Source organism: Leopardus geoffroyi, chromosome D1, assembly GCF_018350155.1.
Source record: "Leopardus geoffroyi isolate Oge1 chromosome D1, O.geoffroyi_Oge1_pat1.0, whole genome shotgun sequence".
NCBI lineage: Eukaryota > Metazoa > Chordata > Mammalia > Carnivora > Felidae > Leopardus > Leopardus geoffroyi.
In genome coordinates, this window is record NC_059329.1 from 89,844,119 (window position 1) to 89,864,699 (window position 20,581).

The window sequence follows — 20,581 nt, forward strand, 5'->3', positions numbered from 1 at the left end:
GATTCAGTATAAAAACAATTGAACTTCAAGAGGGCTTTACATTTCTTCAAATCATTTCAAAGACATTAGTACACTTAAAAGAAGTGTGTGTGTGTGTGTGTGTGTGTGTGTGTGTGTGAGAGAGAGAGAGAGAGAGAGAGAGAGAGAGAGAGATGTGGAGAGTAAGCAATGTACACTAAATCATTCCCAAAGTTCATGGGCCCAAAGGGACCTAAGGAAACAAGATTATTAGCAGTGGGTCAGGTCCATTGCCCTTCTATATTCCTAAGGTTTGGAGGAAAACGAGCAGCTGCAGGAGAAATTACTTACCTTCTTGGGTATCATTTAAAAATTTTTTTGTTATGTTTTTATTTGTTTTTGAGACACAGACAGAGCATTAGCAGGGGAGGGGCAGAGGGAGAGAAAGACACAGAATCCAAAGCAGGCTCCAGGCTCTGAGCTGTCAGCACAGAGCCCGACGCGGGGCTCGAACTCACAGATTGTGAGATCGTGACCTGAGCTGAAGTTGGACACTTAACTGACTGAGCCACCCAGGAGCCCCTTCTTGGGTATCATTATCAAAAGCTAGGGACTTCCCGGAAAAAATGCACCTGCCACCTCTACCTTTTTTGCATGCAATTTTAGGAGCTTTAAAACTCCCTGAAGCCCATGGGATAGTCTCTCTAGTGTTCACAGATCCCAGGATGTACTCCTTGAATGCTAAATTTTTTGGAGAATTTATATTTTCCACACTAGACACACTACTTTGTAGTGTGGAACTTGTTAAACTTTCCTATATCACATCACATTTTCTCATTACTTTGAACTGTCATTGGTGTTTTAAAATTTTTGACCTGATCCACTTGAGCTGTCACGTTTCTAGACTAGAGCTAACAATGACAATGTCACTGAACCTCAGCATCCTCGAGCTTGCCTCCAGTGCACCCCCAAAGTGATGCCAGCATCCCTGCTATAACCTCCCTGGCTAGTTGTCCCGGCACCCACAACTTCTGGACTCCTCCAAACAGGTACAACTTATACACAGTACAATTCGCCCGTCTTCGGTGTGCCTTTTAGGGATGTAGTTGCATATGTGTTGACAAATGTATGATATTCTCTTGTGCCCCTTGCACCCATCTCTTTCCCATAGCCCCAGACCCTGGTCACTACTGATCTGATTTTGGTCCCTATAGCTTAGCTTCCCTCCTCCTCCCGGGTCTTATAAATGGAATCATACAGAATGTGCCCTTTGGGGCTGGATTCTTTCTCTTAGCATGCGTTTGATATTCACTCATGTTTCATTACATGATATAATATAATTTGCTTATCCATTCACCAGTTGATGGACATATAAATTATTTTCAGTTTTGGGCAATTGTTTATTCGTTTTTTTATTTTTTGGGGGGCGAGTGAACTTGTTGGGGGAAGAGGTACTACTCTGTATCTTGATTATGGAGAGGCAGGACTACTCTGCATGTTGATCGTGTAACACAACTTTACATATTTGGGGAGGATCAGGAGGTGGAGGGTGGGGCGCAAAAGTGCCACAGCATTCTTCCACCATCTAAAGCCCTTTGGCAATTTTCACCAGCGCCTCTCGGAGCTCCAACTGCATTTGAGCAGCTGTTCATTTTGCATCTGGGCGTAGGCCTTTACATTTTTTTTTTTCTTTTCCGCAAATGGGGGCCCCAGTGTTCCACTGGGCATAGGTAGACAAGATCCAGATGAAATAACTCTTAAAGGTGTTAGCTTCCCTACTCCACTTGTGGTTCTCAGATGTCAGTCTAGGAACGACCTAGACGCTTGTTAGAAAAGCAGAATCTCCGGCCCCACCTCAGACCCACGGAGTCAGAATCAGCATTTTAACAAGAATCCCGAGTGTCCAATGCATATTACAGTTTGAGAAGCACTGGTCGCGGTATTCTGCTCTTGCTACTAAAAATAAAATGCATATTTTCTCATAATATTTGGTCCTTTCTTCAAACTTTTTCTGTCTCTCCCTGGAGTGAACTAATTTTATGGTTAAGTCAAGAACTCCAGCTTGGGTCTGGAAGGCGGTGAGCGCCGCATCCTCGAGGATGGAGGAGCTAAGGGAGGAGGAAAAAGAGGGGGCAGAGAACAGAGCCCGGGCTGTTGGAAGAGCCTCGAAGCCCAGGCGGGAGGAGGCGAGGCCAAGAGGGCCGGACGCTCCGCAGCCCCGTCGGCGGCCCCTGCAGCCGGGCACGCGGGACAGGGCGCGGACGGCGCGCGCGGCGGGACGCTGGCAAAACTTGGCTGAGCGCTGCCGGCGGCCGGGCCGGGGCGGGCGGGGCGCGCGGGGCGCGCGGGCGGAGGGACAGCGGGGGGCGGGGCCGGCGCGGCGAGGGGCGGGGTCAGCGCCGCGGCCGCGGGGGCAGCGACGGCGCCGGGCAGCGGGAGCGGCGGCCGCGCCATGTGGCTGCTGGGGCCGCTGTGCCTGCTGCTGAGCAGCGCCGCGGGTGAGTCGGAGGGCGTCGGACGAACTTCCTGCGGGGCTCGGGGCGGGGGTGCGGCGGCCGGGCTGCGATCGCGCGCCCTCCCCGCGGCCCGGCTGCGTCTCCCGGGCGAGTGTGCACGGAGGGCGGCCCCCGGCGCCGGGCTGGCCGGGACTCGGGCGAGGGGCCGCGGCGGGGTGCGCGCAGTCCTATTGTGTGGGCGTGCGGGCCGGCCGGTGCGGAGGGCTGTGCGCGCGGGCGGGGCATTGTGTGCAGCCCGGCTGGAGAGCCCGGCTGCTGCCCCGATTGGGCGTAGCTCCAGTGCGTGTGTGTGTTGTGTGTCTTGGGGAAGGGAGGAGGGCAGGGGAGGGGAGGGAACTCTTCCCTGATCCCATCTTCCCAGGCTCCCGGTGCCGGGCGCTGTGCGAGCCTCCCCAGGGCCTCTTCCCGCATCCCTCGCGTGCACCCTTGTGCCTCAGTTTCCCCCCTGGACGTCTGGCGGGTAGCATGGTGGCTTCTTTCCACTCCTTCCGGAGACTGTGTTTGGTTTGGGTAAAGAGAGATGATGCAGGGCCAGACCTGGGAATTATTAATCTTTCCCACTTATTCTGGGAGCAGAACGTTTGTCATCTGACCACCCCGAGTTGTTCCTCAGAGAGCGCCCAGACTGGCGAGGTGCCCGTTGAGAGTGCACCCGAGCTTCATCTGGAGGCCCTTTGGACCAGGCATCACCGCAGCGGGTGCATCCTGAGGTTCTGGGAAGCAGCAAGCCTCTTTCCCTTCCTGACAGCGTGCTGTCCCCTGGAACTTTTCTGCTGATGTGGTCACGCTCAGAATTCCAGCCCAGGAGCCCTTCCTCCTCTGCCCCTGCCCGCTGGCCACAGCTGTCAGCTGCCCCTCCTCAGCTCGGCCCGCCCCCTGACGTTTATTTCTGGGCAGCTGATGCCCAGAAAGTGGGTGACAGGGCCCAGTGAACTTTCTTCAGCAGAAGCATGCTTGCCTGACATTTGTGCTATCCACTTATCTAATGTATGCTTGATTTCCCCAGATGCTTCTAGCTGTTTGCTGTGGAGGTGTCTGTGGTGGTTCATGTGTTGGGAAGTTGAGGCTGACATCACTCTGAGCTCCCCCACTCCCCCATGTGTGTTTGGAAAGAGAAATCCCCCTCCTTCCTTGAAGTCCCTGGTCCTGGTCATCCTCAGAATCCACTGGGCAGCCTTTCCCACCTCTCAGACCTGTGACATCATCCCCACCCCTGGAGACCCGTTTTGGTGTCTGTGGGTTTGCCGTGCCTTCCAGTGATGGTGGAATGGTGGTAGGTGCCATGGGGTTTTAACTCAGTCTGAGGGACAATGCCCTGTTTCTCCTGAACTGTCAGGCCAGTCCAGCAAAAGAGTCCCAAGGGGGCATTGGCAGCTATAGGTAGGTGTGAATGAGCCTGTGTGGGGGCCGTTAGAACAGGGAGCTTTCCAGGGCCTCTAAATTCATGCTCTCCATTTGCATAGCGGAGATGTGTCTCATGGTAACATCCAAGTAGGACAGTCTGGAAGCTGGCTCTTGTAGGTGTCCTCAGATTTGTTTGTGGCTCAGTGGACACTTTTTGCAATTCCCAGTTGGTACTTGGTTGCTTTGGTTGAGTCTCCATGTCTGTAAAAATAGCTGTGAAGTTAATTTTGTCCTTCTCTGGTCAATGCTGGTTATTTAATACACGTATACATATAAAATAGTGTTACAATAAACAGTCACAGTGGGGAGGGAGAGATTGGGGGTCACAGAACCTCCTGACTATCCGTGGTGGTGGTTTTCCATTCTCTGTGGTCATTGCGTCAGTGTGGCTTTGAATCACCTTTACAGTTGTTGCTTTAGAAACTTCTAGGCAGGTTGGGTTGTGTGTGCATTTTTTGTGTTACATTAAGCATCATCCTTTTAGCATGGATTCCGCGTTGACCCAGTGTGTTACCAGAAACAGATCTGATCATTTTTCTTGATGCCCCCGGGTGCCCCTGGCCTTCCAGCCTCTTAGAGAAGCCCATGTGTGGTTCAGTTTGGGGTTCATAGTGGGACCAGAGACTCCACCCATCTATCTCATATCCAGCTTCTTGGTCCTCTTCTGGGAAGTTGGAAAAACAAGAGAGATTATAAAAGCCAGTACTTTGGATTTCTGTCTCCCCTTGGAGAGTCTGTGAAGAAAACTGGGGTCATAGTTAGTTGCACCCTACTCTGAGTTTTTTTGTAGGGCTGGGAGGCCACTGACATCTCAAGAGCAATCCGGAGGCCTTTGTTACTCAGGAACCCCAGACACCTCCATGTGTTTTCTTTCTCTTCCTTTGTTATGTTGTTTGTGTCAGTGAAGTGAAGCATTGATTTTTTAGCTGTTGTTATGTTTTAATGTATCCTGTGAGAAAGACTCAGCCCATCCAATGTCCAGTTTCTTTTCCCGTGGTGGGCTTGCTGGGTTTTAAGTGCACAGATGGTGAGCCGTGTCTGATGGTGGCCGTGTCCTGCGGGTGGTCAATCCCACCTCCCCCTGGGCGGACCTTTGCTTCCATTCCCTGGCATTCTCCTTCTGTCAGTGAACACGCTTGATTTTCCCCCCCATGTGTACTCCCAGGAGTGTGAGTACTGACCTTTTCTCCTGGAAAGATCTACTTAATGGTGTGAGCGGGTAGATTTCGTTATTATTATTATTATTTTTTTAATTATTTTTTTTTTCCAACGTTTATTTATTTTTGGGACAGAGAGAGACAGAGCATGAACGGGGGAGGGGCAGAGAGAGAGGGAGACACAGAATCGGAAACAGGCTCCAGGCTCTGAGCCATCAGCCCAGAGCCCGACGCGGGGCTCGAACTCACGGACCGCGAGATCGTGACCTGGCTGAAGTCGGACGCTTAACCGACTGCGCCACCCAGGCGCCCCAATTTTGTTATTATTTTTACCTAGTTGAGTAACATCGCAGCCCAGCCCTGGTAGATGAGACTGGGCACTGTGTACCGAAGTACAAATAAACACACCTTGTTGCTGTTCCTCTTCAAAGAGATGGGACAAAGGTTCCCTGCTGGGGTCTGAGGTGTTTTTATTTGGCAGCCCACTTAGGCCTTTGACCTTGATATGGGTGGGGGAGGAACAGCGGAGTGAATAGGAAAGGGCAGGATGGTCAATTCTGGGCCTCCAAGACTGGTGTGGACACCTTTTTACCAAAGTCTCCAGGGTAACTTGAAAGTGGGCTTATATCTTACCTTCACGAAGCATTTTAGAAGAAGCTGGGAGAAGGAGAGTTTGTAGTCAAATAATCTCATAGTAAAGACTTGACCTTGCCCGTTTGCACGGGCCCAGGGAGAAAGGGGACCCAGTATTGATGGCAGGCACATATATGTGTGAGATATTTTGCTTGCCACTTTAAATGCACGATCTTGTTGAATTTTTTCAATGGTACTGTGTGGCAGGAAGTCATTTTATGGTTCACGAGAACTCATTCATACCCAGGATGCTGGAGTGAGGACTGACGCTTGGATTCTAACTCTGGCTTCTTGTTTGCAGGAATCATGCACACAGCTTCCACGCCTTTACTCCCACTTGCTTTTGTGAATTTAACAGTCAGTGAGATTGTTTCCATAAACACCCCTCCTCCCTAAATCTGTTCGCTTTGTGGTCACTGCTCTGAACTTACCAGTTGGTGTTCATGGGAAATACAGAAAATAAATCTCAATCCTTGAGGAATGATGGAACTTTTCAAAATAGCACAGGTCTGTTTTGCTGTGTTCATGGTGGGGAGGCTTGGTGGAAGATACCATGGGCCATGGTTGGATTTCTTGACCTAAATTGTAATTACTTGGCAGGGGGGGTGGGGAGTGAGGAGGGTTGGGTTGTTTTTGTTCATTGAGATCTATATGTATACATTTCCCTTTTTTTAATATGTTTATTGTATTTTACAATTAAAAAGTAAAAGATGCTATATGCCATAGGCTGATGGAACTATTTTTAACTGTAAGATAGCCCCTGGGGACAAGTTTTGTTCTTTGGATCCTCTGGGATCTGTTTTGTTTGTGGAGTTTTCTTGTTTGTTCTCTTTTCCTCTTTCTTTCTCTCTTTAGAGTATTTTGGAAATGGTTGGGCCATCCTAAGTGTGCTGGTTTTTCTGCCAGTGCCTATACCTGACCCCCAAGGAGATTGTTAAGATGGTTGTGTGTGTGCACGCCCGTGTGTGTGTGTGTGTGTGTGTGTGTGTGTGTGTGTGTGTGTGAGTTTAAGTAAAAGCTGTTCTTTCTTTGTAATTGTTGTAAAAGAATCTGCTCTCTCGGATGCTGAGGAGTACCTTTAAAAATGTTTGCTGGGGGGCGCCCGGGTGGCTCAGTCGGTTAAGCGGCCAACTTCGGCTCAGGTCACGATCTTGCAGTCTGTGAGTTCGAGCCCCGCGTCGGGCTCTGTGCTGACAGCTCAGAGCCTGGAGCCTGTTTCCGATTCTGTGTCTCCCTCTCTCTCTGCCCCTCCCCTGTTCAAGCTCTGTCTCTCTCTGTCTCAAAAATAAATAAATGTTAAAAAAAAAATTAAAAAAAAATGTTTGGGGGCGCCTGGGTGGCGCAGTCGGTTAAGCGTCCAACTTCAGCCAGGTCACGATCTCGCGGTCCGTGAGTTCGAGCCCCGCGTCGGGCTCTGGGCTGATGGCTCAGAGCCTGGAGCCTGTTTCCGATTCTGTGTCTCCCTCTCTCTCTGCCCCTCCCCCGTTCATGCTCTGTCTCTCTCTGTCCCAAAAATAAAAATAAAAATAAAAACGTTGAAAAAAAAAATTAAAAAAAAAAATGTTTGCTGGGAAAGCAGCCAGGTACTTTGAAGATGCGGCATTTGCTTGTCACATCATCTGCTTGATTTTTTTTTAGTCAAAAAAAAAAGTTTATTTATTTATTTATTTTGAGAGAGTGCTTGCATGCGTGGGGGAGGGGCAGAGAGAGAGGGAGAGAGAACCCCAAGCAGACCCCATGCTATTAGTGCAGAGCCCTACTTGGGGCTCGATCTCATGAACCATGAGAGCATGACCTGAGCTGAAATCAAGAGTCGGAGGCTTAACCGACTGAGCTCCCCAGGTGCCCCTGCTTGCTGTTTGATGTTGCTTACCAGAAGAAGTGGACTTTTGTGACTGGGTAGCTGCTCCGTCCTAGGGATGGCAAATGTTTCTTTCAGGTAGGATTGTTAGAGTTTCTGGACATGATTGCAGGGATGGGGTTGGTCTAGTGCAGGATTTCGCAGCCTCAGCTCTGTCGACTTTTGGGCTGCATAGTTCTTTGTTGTGGGGACTGTCCTGCCATTCTAGAACATTTAGCAGCATCGCTGGTTCTAGCCAGTAGTGGCTCCTTCCTCCTGGCCTCCCACACTTGTGACGACCAAAGATGTCTCCAGATGATACCAAAAGCCCTCTGGGGGCAGAAGGCACCTCCCCACTCCCCCCCCCCCCCGGGTTGGGAACCCCTAGGGTGAGCAAGCCCCCTTGCCATACACTTTGAGCGTTGTTACTGCTCATCCAAAATATCTTCTAGATGCGGTGGGTTGGGATGGCATCCTCCTTCCAAGGGGTCTTTTAGTCATCTGGTTTCTGCTTTCTGTTTCCACAGCCCCAGAAGTTCAATGTGAAAGTACAGTTGTAATTAGAACCGCCCAGCACTGACCCTTTCTCTCTCGCTTCCCCCTTGTACCACAGCGAAAACTTTCGGGAGTTTTACATTGCAGATTCAGTTCTCCTGGGAGAGACTCCTGAGGAGGGTGACAGCTGACGCCAGAAGCCTCTAGGCTCCCTGAATGTGAAACTGGGGAGGTTCACCCTGCCTAGAAGTCCGCCTTGGGAGTTGTGTGTTGAAATCTTAACCCTGGAAGTCCCCCCTTCCTCTGCTCTACAGAGCAGTTACTGTTCTTCTCAGCTTCCCTCCCCTCCCTGTGATTCCTGCTTCCTTCCCATCAAAGGGCTTTACAACTTGGGTCGGTTGTGCAGGTGGCGGGGAAAACCATCTGTACTAGCGGCAAGATGGTTTTGGGGGAATTTTCATCTCGGACTTTGTTCTCTGAGGTCTTTTTAGAGTTTATGTGTCACTTTATAACACTCGGATTCCTTTAAGACACTTCGCCTTCCAGCTGTCATTTCCCTTTGTTCAGTGTCCAGCTTTCCTCAAGTGTTTTCCTTCCTCCTCTCCTCAGACCAGCAGTGTGCATTGTCTGCGGTCTTTTGTGCAGGAAAAAAGGAGGCTCCACGAAGAGGGATGCTGGGCTTGAAGGGAGAAGCGTGTGTTATCTTAGGTCAGGCACCTGTGCCTCCGGTCACGTCCTCTTCAGAGAGGCTTTTCCAGGGAGGAGCTCTTGCTTCCCAAGCATGCAAATGTGTGTTCCCTGTTGTCTTTGGATCAATTAGAAAATTCTTCTCAAAGTTTTACGTGGCTCTTCATCAGCGTGGCACCAGCTCTGCCCTGTCCATGCTTTGCTCGAGGGGCTTGAAGCTGCATAAACGTGTTCATTGCCCTTGAAGAACCGGATGATCCAGTGATGGCAGTGGGGTTGTTTCCCTTCTGTCCTTATCTGGGAAGGCACTTGTCTGCAGGCACTATTGCAAAGGCGTTCTGGATGTGAGGTGTACCGATGCGCACCTGGCCTTGATGGGAACAGAGCTGCGTGGACGTCACAGGGCCTCAGCACAGGTGGATATCTTGCCTTTGGGGATATGAAACGGATGAGTCCTTCTTGAACAGGTTTCAGAGGCGGTGGCCCCATTCTGACTTGCTTTCTTTTGCTTTCCAGTTAGAATGTTGGGTCATCCGTGTGGGTGTTCTAAAACTCTTGTGGCTCTTGGCTTCAGGGATTTGAAGAAGACGTTTCTTCTGTGGCTTGTGGGCAACAACCTTCTTTATCGTTCAACAGATATGTCATATTTCTTGTGTCTTTCGTGGTATCTAGGTGCATAATAATGGCTGTCCCTCCTTGAAGGTTTTCTCTATGTGGCAGGGTGCCATGGCTGTATATACATTATTTTGTTGTAATCTTCTTGAATTAAAGCCATGACAAAAATAATACACCAGATACCTGCTTATTATAAAGATTCAAACAAAATAGGATCCTTACAATAAAACATTAAAATCCTTCTTTGTCTTTCATTTACATTATCTCTCCTTTTCCTAAATTACTATGAACTGATACATATCATTTTAGCCCTTATATGGATTTACACACACACACACACACACACACACACACACACACACACAATTTAATGAGCTGATATGTCTCTGTATTTGTAATTTTTCGACTTGTTGTTTTCACTTAAATATGTATTTTTTACATACATACTTAAATATGTATTCTGTCACTTTTTTTTTAAATTTTTTTTTCAACGTTTATTTATTTTTGGGACAGAGAGAGACAGAGCATGAACGGGGGGAAGGGCAGAGAGAGAGGGAGACACAGAATCGGAAACAGGCTCCAGGCTCTGAGCCATCAGCCCAGAGCCCGACGCGGGGCTCAAACTCACAGACCGCGAGATCGTGACCTGGCTGAAGTCGGACGCTTAACCGACTGCGCCACCCAGGCGCCCCTGTATTCTGTCACTTTTACTTTGAGCTATGTGAATTAGTTATGTCTGCCCCCACCCCCACTCCCGTTTGGAAACGTCATTTATTCCAAAGCATTTGGCATTTCCTCTTAACCTTAATGTGCACTACAGTAAGGCTTCAGCTCTTTGTGTGTGTCTTCCTCTATTAAGTACTTTAAAGTTACAGAATTGCTTTGCAAAAATGATGGAATTGCAGTCATTTTTCCAGTGACAGATATTTGCTTCCCTATCACCACATTTTCACTGTTTACTCACTTTTTTGTGTACACACTGATTTTTCATTAAATTTGTTTTAAGTTTATTTTGAGAGAGCGAGAGCGAGCGGAGGAGGGGCAGAGAGAGAGAGAGAGAGGGAAAGAGAGAATCCCAAGCTGGCTTTGGGGCTCCATCTCACAGTGAGCCAAAGTCATGAGTCAGACCCTTAACCAGTTGAGCCACCCGGGTGCCCCTAATTTTTCATTTCAACATTGGATCTCAGTACAGTCTTTAAAAGACATTCTGAATACCAACCTCTTCAGTACTGTCAGTGCCCAGAACTGGACAGAGGTGAGGACACCATGAATGGCTGTGACCAAGTTTGCCCAGGTACCACCAGTGACCAGTAAATCACTGCTTCTGTTTGTCCTGTGCTATCACAAGATGCTGTTGGCTGTTGAGCACATCTTGATTTCAGACATATTTCAATATTAAAGATAAATTGGGTACATCCTGATTTCAGATGTATTACAAAAACAAAGATATGCATTGTCTTAACCATCTTTTGGTTCTTACATATCTACCCGTTCTTTTAAAAACATCTTCTGGTATGTGTGTATACCATAATTCATTTTTTTATTAAAATTTTTTTTAATGTTTATTTATTTTTAAAAAAATTTTTTTTTCAACGTTTATTTATTTTTGGGACAGAGAGAGACAGAGCATGAACGGGGGAGGGGCAGAGAGAGAGAGAGACACAGAATCGGAAACAGGCTCCAGGCTCTGAGCCATCAGCCCAGAGCCCGACGCGGGGCTCGAACTCACGGACCGCGAGATCGTGACCTGGCTGAAGTCGGACGCTTAACCGACTGCGCCACCCAGGCGCCCCTAATGTTTATTTATTTTTGAGAGCCAGAGAGAGAGAGAGACAGACAGACAGAGCGAGAGTGGGGGAGGAGCAGGGAGAGAGGGAGACACAGAATTTGAAGCAGGCTCCAGGCTCTGAGCTGTCAGCACAGAGCCTGACGTGGGGCTCAAACTCACAAACTGTGAGATCATGACCTGGGCCAAAGTTGCACTTAGCTGACTGAGCCACCCAGGTGCCCCAAATCTTATTTCATTTTGAAGCAGTTTATTCAGGTAGGTGGTATGCTTTGCCATTTTATAGATGAGGAAACTAGAAGGCTAAGTAATGTTCCCAAGCCCACAGCCAATAAAAGGTGGTTTCAGAATTGGCATATAGGACTGTACAACTTGAACCTGTGCGCTTAACTGCTGGACCACTGGCTTTACTGCTCTGGCATTGAGTAGTCACTCAACTCAAGTTCATGTATGCTGGAAGAAGCAGGTGTACTCCCTAGCTTGTGCTAGACAATTCCATCATTGGGTAGTGATGTCAATATTGATTCCAGTTTATCATGTTGGATAGAATGATGTTAGCCATTAGAGTCAGGGGGCGTCCTAAATTGATTTTGTTCGAGTGGCTTGGTTTTGGCAGATTTAAACTGATGTTCTGCCATTCCTCCCTGTGGAGAACTTGTCATTTTAGGTATTTAAATTGGCCTTTGTGAAGGCTTGTTTTATTAAAAGAAACAATAACAACAAACAAGTTATTTCAACACCAGGAGACTTGCCTTTGAATGTATTAATGATGGAGAATTTTTTTCTCCCTGTTGCTGGAAATATTTTATTGGAATGCCAACCTAAAGCAATTTCTTTTTGGTCAGTACTTCCCTTAAATACTGCTGGGTTGCCAAATAGAAAGGCTCACTGTTTATAAAGTCCAGAAATAGGTTTTTTAAGACAGAAGTACAGTGCTGATTATAATATCTCATATAAAAAGAAAAACTGAAGTTTTATTCTTACTTTCTGACCCTGAGCTGAAGCTTGTATGGTTCACGTATGGGAGAACTTGTTCTGAACACTAGTCGTTGATATAACTCATTGTGAAAGGTGAAATGTTAATATACTGCACCAGAAATAAGGTAGAAATAATTTGCCCCATTTCGTTGCCCTAAACCACAAGGTTTGCTCTTGTGGGCAGTGGGTCGTACCTTGTGAGAAAGTAAGGCCACAGGTCTGTCACATGTTAATAACTCTAGGCAGACCAGAGTGAGCTGAGCCTCAGGATTCCAAAGTCTCTCTCCCATGTCCTCTCCTTTTCATGAGTCATTGTGATATCAGGAGACTGTTAATTGGGTGGATTGGCTGGTGCTCAGATCCAACTGTGATTTTTGACAGACAAATAGCACAGTGTGAAGACAGGGTTGTCTCTGGCCTGGAGAGAGGCCACAGAGAGGGAGGGCAGCCATTTAGCTTACTCTGGAACAGGCCTTTGGGAACTGGGTGCTGGAGGAACATGGAATTTATGAATAACTTGATTGAGAAGACTTGCAAACCCAAGGAGCCAGTGTTCCACGTGGGACACTCATGTGTCTGTTGGCATACAGAAATGAAAGCATAAAGGGTGTTTAATTTTACTGCATTAAAAATCCCTTCTCGTTATTATAAGGCCCAGTGAGGTTAGCTTCGGGGATATCAGAAGTGTATCGTCTTTGATGGCAGCCCTGGAACATTTTCCTTCAGTCCTAGCCTTGAATCAGAGCAGTGTTCTCCGGGAGTCGTTAAACTAATTGGACATGGCTGAAAAATGAGTCCCAGTCACTCTTGTAGCTCCATGGTCAGTTAAAAAAAGCCTCTCAATTGGTTTGGAAAGTTCTAAATATAACTTGTTTTTTATTTTAAAAACAAAATGGGGGACTTGGGGGCGATGGAAGGGTGATTAGCAATGTAGGGTGTTTCATCAGAAAAAAATCCAATGCCATAAAAAAGTGTCAATGCTGAGAGAAACCAGAACAGAACGGAATAAAGGGTTTTGAAAACAGATTTCATAAAAACATCAGCATAAGCTTGATGAAAAAGTGTGATAGTAGCAAGTGAGGCCAGCTGGCAGGACCTGGGGAAGCAGGCCTGGAAAGTGTGGGTGCTAATTACTGTAGAAGAGATGAAGTTAAAGAGATGGCCTGTCAGGAATATTCTGTATCAATGAAAGATAGAGCTAGCCTTGTAAGCGTCATATATAGAGAAACTGTACATCCTTGGATCTGTGAAGGGGAGCAGTGATGCAGGGAGGCAGAGACTTAGCACGCCCCAAATTCCTTCATGTTGCCCAAGTAGATGGTAAGGACAATACAAGAAAAACTAACAGATGTCGAAAATATAATAGGGACGCTCAATGTTTGAGTTATAAACACACCAGAGGAGTTGGAGATGCTCAGACATTGGAATAGATATTCTGGGAAAGGAACACTGTTCAGCCTCAAGGGGAGAGTATCAGGATCTTTTCAAAGTACAGTAAAACCTTGGATCGCAAATAATTTGTTTTGCAAGTGTTCCACAAGATGGGCAAAGATTTCTAATAAATTTTAACTTGATAAACAAGCGATGTCTTGCAATATGAGTAGCACATGATGCCGAATGTCACATGATTGCAACTGAGCCAATGGTCCTCTCTTTCTCTCACTGTGGAATTGCGGGTGATTGTCTCCCATACTTGGATGCTTGGTCTCACATCGTGTTGTTTGGCAGAAATCAGTGATTTTTCAGAACATTGGAAGGTGCCCACAATTGGCATGGATGTATTTTTTGTCACTTCAAAGCACCTGTGGACAGTCCTTTGCTTTTCCATACAAGAGTAAGCTTAGGAATGCTTTGCTTCATTCTAGGTCAGGCTGCCTGCAGATATAGACCCTTTTCTCTGCTTCCTTATTGCCAGTTAATTACATACAGTATATGACAAGAGTTTGTCAATACTGTCCTGTAGTCAACATCCATGTGAGTGCCTACAATGGCCCCCGTGAAGAAGGGTAAAAAGAAAGGCAGTAAGAAAGAGACAATCACGGTGGAAGTTAAGGAAATCATGGAGGAGTACGAACGAGGTATGCAAGTGGCTGAAATTGCAAGATTTTATAAAAAAGTTTACATCTGCATCTCGTCTGCAGAGGAGGAGGAGAAAACCGGAGGAATCCCTCACTTCAAATGAGATTAGGGATATGTGCAAAATGTGGGAAACTGCAAAATTTTGTAAATATTTTGGGTAATTTGGGTATAAAACCACCACTCGAATAAGGCTGTAGAAGTGCAAGAGATGAATCTGTTTAACAACAATGCAGTGTTGCAGTTCCATGAAATCCTCAAAAGGAGGCAAAAGCAAGTGTCATTAGAAAGGTTCCTGGTTAAAGTTGCAGGGAAAGAAAAAGATTCCATTGAGCCAATAGATAGCAGTGATTCCGTCGGTGATAGTGAAAGTTGCTCTACACAATAACCCTCCTTTCTCTTGTCTCCCTCACACCAGTCCCAAATGTTTTCAAAGGTAAGTGCAGGTTAACTTATTTATATTTATTTATTTTTCTTTATATTTTGTGTTGTCTTCATTGTTTTATATTACATTACAGGATTGTCATTATCTTATATGAATGTTTTTGGGTTGTGGAGCAAATCATCTGAGTTTCCATTATTGCTTATGGGGAAGTTTGCTTTGATATACGAGTGCTTTGGATTACAAGCATGGTTCCGGAACGCATTATGCTCTCCAACCAAGTTTTAATTTACAAAATGTGACCCAGCAACAATCCTGAACAGAAAAAAGGACTCTTCCTTTCTTGTGTGATTAAAGTTCCATGGAGGCAGGATGGCATCAGGCAGGTTCTTTGAAGGCTGCCTTAGTTGCCGTGATAGTCTAGCTCCTGAGTCAGTGCTTGGCATAATGTCAGTCACACAATGCAGTACCCTGTAGGTTTCCTAGAAAGAATGGAGGTGACACTAAGGACGTGTGGTTTTGAGAAAGAGAGGCAATTGAAGGAAGTATGAAATTTCCCTGGTCAAGCTGGTTTTGCCCTTGGGTGGCACATTGTTTCCCTTCCAGATTTTGGAACAGTCTAACTCATTTTCAAAGACCTAGAAAGGTCTTTACCAGAGATACCTGTGACTTAAAAAAGACAAAGAAGAAGAGGTCTTTGCGAGGGAACCGATGATCACCATATTAAAATCAGGGGATAAATTAGTCCCTTGTGAGGCTGGCATGTGGTATGTAAAAAGGGTGTAGGACAGGTCAGTGAAAACTGCTTTGCATCTTAATTCCATTTGAAGGGAGTTAATAGGGAGAAGTTACCAAGAGGAAAAAGGGAAAACAGTTCTGTTTTGTGAGATATCACTGTTAAACATGTTAGCTAGTAAGAAATTGAAGGTTGTCTTCTGGTCTCATTTCAAAGCAAATAAGAATTTGCTGCCTAAACCACATAAATGATTCAAGGAAGGAAGTGCATTAGTAAGCATAATCTTAGAAATGGAGGGTGATAGAAATACACCAGTTATAAGAGTAGATGTAAGAAAAAAAGCTGTCACTAACTCTTAACTGAAAAAAAAAATCACCCACCTATTCATTACAGGAGACATAGTAAAAACCAAGAGATATAAACAGAATGAAAAGTTAGGGAAATAAAATTCATTATGCAAGGGCTACTTTTATGGTATCAGATAAGTAAGTTCATAGCATTAAGCATTAAGAGAGATAAACAGGGTTACTGCAGATAGCTAAAGGTTCATTAAACAATGAATATCTGGTTATCCCATATAAAAAGACATGAAGACTTAGGAACATAATTAAAGGGTACTTTAATTCATAATTGTTGAAGGTCCTTCAAGTATAAAATTTGTTAGTGCTTGCCAAATTTTGGAAGGTTAAAACACTTAAAGAATACATAATTTTAATGTTGCAAAGGAAATGTCCGTGGGAATAGGGGAATGCAGGTGGCAGACGGGCTGGTGTCGGTCTGCAATGGGGTGTGGAGGGTGGGCCCGATGTGTTCTTCTGGATATTCCCAACAGCCTTTCCTCCACACACCTGCTCCCTGGACTCATGCACGTGTTTGCTAATGGAAGCTTTGGGGATAAAAAAAATCCTCCCTGCTAATGAGATGAGAAAGTTGATTCACCTTTCAGTTGGGCTGAGCAAGTCTGACACCGATGGCTGCCCAGGGCCGGTGTCTGTGCATGAGAGTTTCCAAGGGCGACGTAGGGCCGGCCATATGGATGGCAGAGAAGATTTTTGAGAAAGTCATTGGGAAGGAAAGTCTATTTTTGATTTTATAGATTAGTAAGCATTGATAGTATTTGAATTATGAGCAGACATTTTCCTGGTTGAGTACAGTGGATTTTCTCCTTTAAGATTATAGTGTAAGGATTATCGTGTGGTGCTTTGCTATTCAAAGTGTGATCTATAGGCCCACAACATCAGCATCACTGAACCAGAGTCTGCAATTTAACCAGATCCTTGCGTGATGTATGCACACATTGAAGTTTGAGAGGTGCTGATGTAGTGGCCAGGGATACAGGCTTTTGAGGAAGTCAGCCTGGGTTCGCATCCCGCTCATTCCCTTGACCTTGGCCAAGTTTCTTAAACATTTACCAACCCACTGTGTCTTCATCTGTAAATAGGAGTAATGATGGTTGAAACCATTATTGCCATGTTGAAATAGTTTAAGTGAGATACTGCACATAAAGCGGTTCTTTTTTTTTTTTAAGTTGTATTTATTTATTTAGAGGGAGAGAAAGCACAGGCAGGGGAGGAGCAGAGAGAAGAAGAGACAGAATCCTAAGCAGGCTCAGCACCATCAGTGCAGAGCCCGACACGGGGCTCCAAGTCATGAACTGTGAGATCATGACCCGAGCTGAGATCAAGAGTTGGACACTTAACTGACTGCAGCACCCAGGTGCCCCTAAAGCATTTAGTTTTTAAAATTGCCTACTAAATGTTACTTATTTTAATAATTACTCAGGTTTATTATAAAAGTTTGGAGAGGAGTTTAGAAAAACACAAGTTACAGTGCTACAAACTAAAGATTGTTAACACATTGGTTTATTTTCTTTTATTTTACGTAGTTTTGATCATGCTGGGAATAAATTTTGGTATACTGCTCTTTTCTCTTGTGAGTATAGTATAAGCATTCTCCCTTGTTAAACTAATCTGGGGGAACAGATGGTCTGACATCACCGAGTGGCTGGGTGTATTCTTTGAAGTTGGCTATAAAAACCACCTAACCCGACCAAGTGAGTGGCAAGCTTATACATAGGGGATGATATTACCTGCCCCATCTCATTTTATGTGGTGGTCATGAGGCTCCCATGAGGATCACGTATTCACAAACAGCGAGTGCGGCATCTGACTCTCGATTGCAGCTCAGGTCGTGATCTCATGGTTTGTGAGATCGAGCCCCATGTTGGGCTCTGTGCTGACAGCACAGAGCCTGCGTAGGATTCTCCCTTTCTCTCTGTTCCTTCCCTGCTTGCGTGTGCACATGTGCACACATGCTCTGTCTCTCTCTGTCTCTCTCAAAACAAGTAAGTATTAAAAAGAACAGCTAATAATAGGTATGATGCTGTTTGTATCTATGTTATTATAAGTGGATGGTGTTAACATGTAGGAAAAACCTAGAACCATAATTACCTACTGACTCCACAATTCTACTATTAGGACTTTATCCTGATAGTGTGGGATGTGTCCAAACTTTCAGCTAGGATCATGTGTGTGGCAGCATTGTTTTTAATGGTGAAACGCTGGAAGCAAACAAAAGACTCATGAGAAAGTGAGCTATTACATCAAATGCTAAAATACTAGGCAGACTGAGAAGGATGCTGTAGGCCTGTACTTTGAGTAAGCTGCCCCCTAGCCACATGTGGCTGCTTCAGTGTAAACGGGTTAAGATGAAATACAATCGATCAGAAATTAAATTCTTCCTTCACTCCATGCAGATTTCAAGGGCTCAATAGCCTCAGGTGGCTGGTGGCTACCTTCTTCCACAGCTCAGATGCAGAACATTTCCATCATCTCAGGAAGTTCTTTTGGATAGCACCACTGTAGAAGAATAATTCTTACATGGAAAGGAAAATTTTGTGAGACAGAATGATTCAAATTTATATATATAGAGAGAGGGATAAATTGTCCCGTGGTGTTTGGGGAACAACATGGCATTTCCTGATTTTTCTAAGTTCATCAAATCTGGCCCTAATGGTCCCCACTCACCAGAAGCTCGAGATTCGGTACAAGTGGGTTGGTGAGGCCTCTTCCTGTAGCTTCTCTCAGGACCCTCGGTGTCTGACCTGATCATTGCTGTTGCTGTTGCTTTTTCTTCCAAAACTTGTTGCCGAGCATTGGCCCTTCTTGTCTGCCCAACACTTCAGTCCCTCCCTTCCCATGAGTTAACTCCCCTTACATTTCACAGCAATGGTTTACAAGAGTTGCGAGAGAGGAAACCACTATGCTCCCTTCCCCATTCAGATTGGTAGGATAGTGTTACCTATTAGAGGGAAAAAGGCTGAAGTCATTCTACATTAAGTGGAAGACAGTAATAACAACACAACTCCTCTTGAGTCATTTGAAAATGTGTGCTCTGCTTTTAATCTGGTTTGCAGATCCTAGCAGGGACTGTGCAGGAGGGCTGTACAGAGGTGGACCCTCCCTCCCCTGTCCCTTCCAGCAGTCTCTGTACCCAGGCACCCAGGCCTCGGTGGGAGTACTCCCTTCACCTTGCCAGTGGAGTCAGCTGAGACAAATAACCCTTGCTTTGACTTTCTTGGAGGTGCTGTTGGTGCCTGAGGGACCCCTGTCTCCTGTTGCGTTTTTAGAAACGGTTCTGGCCCGCTTGCCTGAGAAAGGACGGTGTTGCGCGGCTCATTCCTCCCCCCACAGCTAAATGCAGCCGTTATGTGTGGAGTGTGTGCCCTTGTTTACTGTCTGGTCCTACCGTTGATTTAGACCGTGTCTGTGTTTGTACAGTTTCTCAAAGAAAGTTTCCTCCTCACCCTTCAGGACCTTGCCAGTGAATCTCCTTGTCTCGAAAGCTGTCCTCCCATATTCAACTCCCAACCACAGAATTAAGCTGCCTTTTTAAAAATTTGGTATATGGATATGCTGCAAAATGATCACTAAGTAAGTTCAGTTAACATCCATCACTTGGCAGAGTTGCAGATTTTCTTTTCTTGTGATGAGAAGTTTTAAGATGTGTCCTCTGAGCACCGTGTTATTAGCTGGAGTCACTGTGCTATACGTTACATCCCCAGGACTTAACTGCTGTTATAACTGGAAGTTTGTACCTTTTGACCTCTGTCACCCGTTTCTCCACCCCCACCCCCTGCCTCTGGCAGCCACCAATCTGTTCTCTATTTCTCTATGAGTTCGGGTTTTGGGTTTTTTTGTCTGTTTGTTTGTTTTTATTTTGTTTTATGATTCTATATATAGGTGAGATCATACAGTATTTGTCTTTGTCTGACTTATTTCACTTTCCATAATCCCCTCACGGTCCATCCGTGCCGCCACAAGTGCCAGGATTTCCTTCTCTTTTAAAGTCTGAGTAATATTTCATAATCTCACTTTTTTTTTAAGTTTATTTATTTACTTTTTGGGGGGGAGCAGAGAGAGAGAGAGGGAGAGAGAGAATCCCAAGCAGGCTCCACACTGTTGGCGTGGAGTCTGACACGGGGCTCGAGCTCATGACCTGAGATCATGACCTGAGCCGAAACCAAGAGTAAGATGCTTAACCGACTGAGCCACCCAGGCGCCCCTTATACGTGTTTTAAAGTGTACATCAATGCTATCATACTGAGCATATTTTTCAGTTTACTTTTTCATTTATTCTTATAATATTGAGGTCCATCCATGTTGCCGTGTATAGGTGTATTTTTGTAGGTAAACTCTACGCCCAGTGTGGGGCTCTAACTCACGACCCCAAGTTCAAGGGTGGCACACTCTGCTGACTGAGCCAGCCAGGTGCCCCAATATAGATGTGGTTTTTAAACTGCTGTAAGATACTCCATTGTATGAATATACTGCACTTTGTTTATTCATCCCTTAAGGAGACCTTTAGGTTGTTACCGCACCTGTTTCCCCACGTCTTCCAATATTTAGAATTAAGAGTTCTTAGTTTCCCAAGAGCACAAAGCAGTAACTTGCCTTGGTTTTAGTGTCTTCTCCCCTGAAAAGTAGGGAGGGGAGTGTGGTAGGCTGTGGCCAGTCTTCAGCCCGCCCCACTCCCTCCTCTACCCCCATTTGGATGTAGATAGAGAAGCCTGAGGGCATTTGGCACCGGTCCTTTTCACATGGATTCTGGGTGCTTCTGTGTCACAGCATCTAGAAGGAAGCTTTACTCTGTGAGGGCTGCTGAGATCACTGAACTAAGTTTGTGAGCAAACCAGCAAAGCTGTGGGAGCCACTTTCTGGGCCCCACTTCTGATGGAGGTATAGGGTTCAAGAAGGCAGGCTCTTTAACCAAAAAGATGTGGGTTCAGATACTGGCTGTTGACCTTAGGCTGGTTATAG

General features: G+C 45.9%; 1 protein-coding gene across 2 annotated transcripts in view; it reads left to right on the plus strand.

Annotated features, from left to right (window-relative positions):
• Positions 1–2,346: 2,346 nt before the first annotated feature.
• LDLRAD3 (low density lipoprotein receptor class A domain containing 3) overlaps positions 2,347–20,581 on the plus strand; it is a 245,492-nt gene continuing 227,257 nt past the window's right edge. The window contains exon 1 of one of the 2 annotated variants that reach the window (XM_045484985.1): positions 2,347–2,456. In XM_045484985.1, coding sequence (XP_045340941.1) covers positions 2,411–2,456 — 46 coding nt within the window. In that variant the 5' untranslated portion in view covers positions 2,347–2,410. The remainder of the gene's footprint in view (positions 2,457–20,581) is intronic. The other variant, XM_045484990.1, reaches the window with a different exon arrangement.